Source organism: Octopus bimaculoides, chromosome 9, assembly GCF_001194135.2.
Source record: "Octopus bimaculoides isolate UCB-OBI-ISO-001 chromosome 9, ASM119413v2, whole genome shotgun sequence".
Taxonomy (NCBI): domain Eukaryota; kingdom Metazoa; phylum Mollusca; class Cephalopoda; order Octopoda; family Octopodidae; genus Octopus; species Octopus bimaculoides.
This window is the reverse complement of record NC_068989.1, coordinates 17,044,521-17,050,662: the sequence shown is the minus strand read 5'-3', so window position 1 is coordinate 17,050,662 and position 6,142 is coordinate 17,044,521. Positions and strand designations below refer to the sequence as shown.

Genomic DNA, 6,142 nt, shown 5'->3' with positions numbered 1-6,142 from the left:
AGGACTTATTCTTTGTAAGCCTAGTACTTATTCTATCGGTCTCTTTTGTCGAACCGCTAAGTTACAGGGGTGTAAACACACCAGCATCGGTTGTCAAGCGATGTTGGCGAGGGGGGGGGGACAAACACAGATACACAAACATATACACATATACATATATACGATGGGCTTCTTTCAGTTTCCATCTACCAAATCCACTCACAAGGCATTGGTCGGCCTGAGGCTATAGTAGAAGACACTTGCCCAAGGTGTCACATAGTGGGACTGAACCCAGAACCATGTGGTTGGTAAGCAAGCTACTTATCACACATCCACTCTTATGCCTACTATTGTATAATGTATATACAACATAACATAATACAAGGTAAGTGTAAATGCAGTCACTGTATGCATGACTGTCACTCCATTTGTGGTCTTGCACAGCCACAACAGATGCTGCACCACCATCACCAGCTGACACAGTTTCTTCGAGCACAGATCTAAGGCCTCTCAAGATTGATAGATGCTAACTACAGCTAATAAGCTGACCTGTCAACTTTTTTTATTCCAAGATTGAAGGAACTGGCTGTAAGAGTATTTTGAATAGACCCCACTAAACACCGTTTGTCATATAGCTGACTAGTTTGCAGAATGCAGTCAGGATGAGAAGACAATTTAGAAGCTTGCTATGCAATAAAGTTTTGTTAAACTGAGCAAAACCACTACAAAAACTCATGAAATGTTCCAGACAGCTTATGGATTACCTTGTATGAGCTGAGCATCTATTTATTGCTGGCACAAGGATTTCAAGAATGGTGGAGAAGAGGTGAAAGATGATGAGAGATGACAAGAGATCTAGAAGGGAGAAGGATGTCAGAACATCAGAGAAATTTTATAATACAACATTGTATTATGTAACTTAACATGAGACAAGATATAATGAGTAACAACATACAGGTCATTGCAATATTGTGTTATATAATGTAATAGATTGTACATGACCACAATATTATGAAGTAGTCCAACTATCCTCATATCTGTAACCACATTTTTGATTCCATAGATAGGAACTTCAGTGGCTAGTCCTTCTGTTGATTCTGTATGAAGAAGGCCCTCGCTCTCATAAATTTCCTTATTAAGCAACCTCTTGTATTAGCAGTTCCATGATTCTTTGTTTTGATACCAATCAAAAAATCAAAATGTAGTGTAAATATAAATATTGTAGATATATAGTCTAAATATTAAGTTAACAGTATGGAAAATTATCTCTATCTATTTAAAGTGTTAGCTAACAAACCTTTTTCAGAATTCCTTAACAATTCCAATTGTTTTTCAGGGCTTAAAATTTCTTCTTCGGAACCTTGAATTTCAGATTTACCTTCCTCCAATGAAACACCTGTGGCTTAAATTTGAAATTTTAAAAATGAAAAAGAGAAGGTATCATCATCATCATCATCGTCGTCGTTTAACGTCCGCTTTCCATGCTAGCATGGGTTGGACGGTTTGACTGAGGACTGGTAAAACCAGATGGCTACACCAGGCTCCAGTCTGATTTGGCAGAGTTTCTACAGCTGGATGCCCTTCCTAACGCCAACCACTCCGAGAGTGTAGTCGGTGCTTTTACATGCCACCGGCACGAAGGCCAGTCAGGCGGTACTGGCAACGGCCATGCTCAAAATGGTGTATTTTATGTGCCACCTGCACAAGAGCCAGTCCAGGGGCACTGGCAACAATCTCACCCGAAAGTCCTTACACATGCCGCGGGCACAAGTGCCAGAAAGGCGTCGCTGGGCACAGGTCTTGAAGAATTTTCCAAAACAATGTTTCAGAAAGATAACCATTTTACATCTGATTCACAACTATTTACTATAAGTAAACACCTTACAAACAAAATATTATTTAAACTACACCTCGATTTAGTTTTACTTATTTATGAGTGTTTGCATTACTGATGTCTAGGACGACAGCATTGCTTTTTCTAAACTTCTTTAAACCGAGAAATCACTGATATGTGACATAAGAAAGTGGGTCACCATTAAGTCTGGGTCTGTGGGAACTAAACTGGCGGTCACTGAGGATAGAAAGATATTCAATGTGTTGGAGAACATCGAAATTAATGGCAGTCTCTGTTGCCTAAGAGATGTTAGAGATAGAAATAATAGGATGACAGTCGGCTGGATCAAAGGGGTTGCTTTTCTTTAAAATGGGACACGCTGAGTTGTGCTTCAAATGTCAGAGTATATCTTCGTACAGAGTGAGAGATTGTATTGTAGAGTTTGGGGACTATAAGAGGCAAGTTTTGGGCTGCGACACTTAAGTGTAAATGAAAGATAAGTTGTCCGGGTAAGTGGCCTTGTTTGCTTCAAGCATCTGGAGGTATAGTAGGTCTGGAGAAGAATGGCTAAGGCATTTAGTGTGGAGTTAGATGGAAAGCAAGCATAAAAGTGGAGACTTTCTCCATAATAGTACTGATTGCAAAGACATCATTGTTTAGAAGAGGAAGGAAAGAGAACTCCACAAAGTTGGAGAAGAATCCTTTAGCAAGGACCAAAATAATTGACTGCAGTTTGAAAGGTGAGAATACTTTAGAGTTATGGTATACAAAATGATATCTTTTGCTCTCCAGTTAACTAGATTTACAAGAGTTGCGTTGCTGAGTTAAGGCATACTAGTATAGCAAACCATGAGTTATTATTTCTTCTTACACTTCCTACCAGTCTTAGAGGCTCTACAGCTGGTCATTTGTGCCATCCTTCCACTGATTAAGCCATAAAGGAGGAACCAACACATTGATCATTCTTAAATACACAACTCTGATATATTTCATGAAGGCTTATCATTTCATAGAGGAAACCAATGATAGTTTACATCAACAAAAACTAAATAAATAGTGTTTATAAAATGACATAAACCACTATATCTTGAGCTGAGGTGAGTTCTGAGGCTTCAGTCTGAGAAATACTATTTATGCATATCAACATTTCATAGTTAACTACAAAGCATTATAAAGGTATAATTGCTATTGATGTATAAATTTGTAGAATCAGGCATCACATATCACTACAGAGAAAACATAAGCAATTGCCATTTACCTTGGGTTACAGCAGAATCAGACTCTCCAACATAGCTCAAAACTAAATCCAGCATCACCTAATATTGATAAAGTGATCAATAAAATATTCATAAATTAACATCTGTGCTATGGAAACATACACATAAATCATAAATATAGATATCTGCATATATATACACATATATATATATATATATATATGCTCACACAGGGTGTACAGGCTAAATTTGACAGTTTGCATAGAAGGAAAGCAAAACACAATATCCCATCCAAATATAGAAGTATTCTAAAAAATCAAAAGATATCGGATAGATTATGGCTGGGAGATAACAGTTTACTCAAAATAACTGCCCTCTGCTTCCATCACAGCCTCAAGACAGATCTGGAATCTTGCACATGCATTCCTCACTGTGTCTCTGAGAAGGTCTTCGAAACATGTCCTTGATCTGAGCCTTGCTGTTGCAGTCACAGTGGTTGATATCTTTCTCAACTGTACCCCACACATAGTAATCAAGGGTATCATAATCCATATGATGGATTATATGGAGGAATTAGGAGGCCAGAAATTAGGGCAGAAGAGGTTATAGAAATTCTCTGACAACCACTTCTGACTCTTTCCAGAGTTATGGCAAGGTGGTGAATCCTGCTTCTATAGGTATGCCTTCCAGGAGCAACCCCCTCCAACCAGGGTCTGACCACAGTCTCTAGCAGCTTTGCATAGCCATCTGAATTGAGCCTAAGGCACTGTTCATCAGTTATTAGATGAGTTCCAACACATAGACAAAGTAAGAACATCAGCTTTGTCCCTTCTTGCTGACCATAGCTTTGTAGTCTCTGTTGCAGCTGTCCATGTCACATCTTACAACCTTTACAGTGTTCACAGAACATTGAACAGCAGTCATGGTATCCTGCGCAAATTATCATGACACATTTTCCAATATTCAGATGGATTCCAGGCCTCCATGTCAGGTAACTTTTTCTCAACTACAATTTTAATCTTTATGCTCTCCAACACCATTGACTAGTTACCAATATCTCAAGCTATTCCTGAAACAAAGAGACATAAGTCATCAAATTTAGCTCAAATACCCTCTCTGTGTGTGTCTGTGTGTGTGCGCGTATGCGTGTGTGTGTGTGTGTGTTTGTGTGTGTGTTTGTGTGTGTGTGTGTGTGTGTGTGTGTGTGTGTGTGTGTGTGTGTGTGTGTGTGTGTGTGTGTGTGTGTGTGTATGTGTGTGTGTGTGTGAGTGAGTGAGTGTGCACACGAGCATGTGTGTACTGTGTGGGTGCATGCGCACACGTGTGTGTGTGTGTGTGTGTGTTATGTAATAGTAACAGCTTCATAGTGTAAATATTGCAAATACCATATACTTAAGGGACATGTGTTGCTTAAATGCTATGAGCTGAAATTTATTGTCCAGGAAAATCCTTTTAAAGATGTATAGTGTTAAAAAAAAAAAAAACGGCCCAATTATTTCAGAGCTAGACAAAACAATATCACCCCAGAAGTGAACACAAGAGTAGTAGATACATGTTTTAGCTGGAGTTGCAGCTTATTGATACTGCACATTCGATTCACTTCCAAGATAAAATTAGAATCTCTAGCCTGAAGTATATAGTAGGCCAAATAGACATATCTCTTCATATCTTGCCATCGTCGTTGGCACGCCGTCGCTTACGATGTCAAGGGTTCCAGTTGATCCGATCAACGGAACAGCCTGCTCATGAAATTAACGTACAAGTGGCTGAGCACTCCACAGACACGTGTACCCTTAACATAGTTCTCGGGGATATTCAGCGTGACACAGTGTGACAAGGCTGACCCTTTGAATTACAGGCACAACAGAAACAGGAAGTAAGAGTGAGAGAAAGTTGAGGTGGAAGAGTACAGCAGGGTTCACCACCATCCCCTGCCGGAGCCTCGTGGAGCTTTAGGTGTTTTCACTCAATAAACACTCACAACGCCCGGTGTGGGAATTGAAACTGCGATCCTATGACCGCGAGTCCGCTGCCCTAACCACTGGGCCATTGTGCCTCCACTATATCTTGCCATAGTAGGGAACAAATAAGAGTGATTTAGAAGAGAACAGCTTTTAGAGGTAATGGGATAGACTTACCTGAGGAGTGAATGCATACTTGTAGAGTTTAAAGTGTCTAAAATATGTGTCAACCAGGTGATAGGCTATCTTTCTTGCTTCTGATATTGAAAACAGTTCCATGTTATATGGCGGACGCTAGAAATACAAACCAATAAATAAGCAGCAGTCAGTTATTGCTCTTTAGTAAAACCTGATCCAGTTTGTGCTCAAATGGGATGAGATTGCAGTCATCCTGTTTGTTATACAGATAGGGTGTACCAATGGTTATGTAATCCAATCAATTTATCCAATGACTGTGATATGTCTCAGAAAGAAAGTGTTAAATGTGATTTATATATTATGTGTAAATGATATATTAGAGGACACTCACAAATAGTAAAACATATACATCAGCAGAAAAATTGCCAAATTACCTATTTTCCAACACCCAGCTAATCTACATCTAATATACTCTGATAGCTAAGTAGCAAGCAACCACCAGATAAGATCCGACAAGTTCAAACACTTTCCTATAGGTCATACACTATACACAATGCAACTTGCACAAATGGAAATAATAATGCAAATACAAGCAACAAAATGGTATTTGATAACCATCATTATAAAATACATCCAAGAAGTTATGGACATAATTGGAACACTCATTGAAAAGGAATTTACAGTGTTCCATAAAGGACCAATATTCATAATATTTTACAGGTACCAGAATATAGGATCACCATCTTGATAATGGCCTTTAATATGCCGTGGACATAACATCATGGATGAGAAGTCGATACCTTTTCTTATATGATAGCAATGTCAGGTAAGGGCTAATTTTGCTAAAACATCCTGAAAGCTGCATAGTTGATATATAAGCAACCCAACAACCAGTTAACCAAGGAACCCATTAACCAATTATGAAAGAATAAAAACATTATATATGTGTGTGTGTGTGTGTGTGTGTGTGTGTGTGTGTGTGTGTGTGTGTGTGTGTGTGTGTGTGTGTGTGT

At 38.9% G+C, this 6,142-nt stretch overlaps 1 protein-coding gene across 2 annotated transcripts in view; it reads right to left on the bottom strand.

Annotated features, from left to right (window-relative positions):
* The window catches only part of LOC106868876 (cilia- and flagella-associated protein 119), a 39,383-nt gene that overhangs the window by 2,100 nt on the left and 31,141 nt on the right, over positions 1-6,142 (bottom strand). For both annotated transcript variants that reach the window (XM_052970303.1, XM_052970304.1), the window contains 3 exons: positions 5,169-5,285; positions 3,072-3,129; positions 1,277-1,381 (listed from right to left, as the gene is read on the bottom strand). In XM_052970303.1, the coding sequence (XP_052826263.1) occupies positions 1,277-1,381; positions 3,072-3,129; positions 5,169-5,285 (280 nt within the window). The remainder of the gene's footprint in view (positions 1-1,276; positions 1,382-3,071; positions 3,130-5,168; positions 5,286-6,142) is intronic.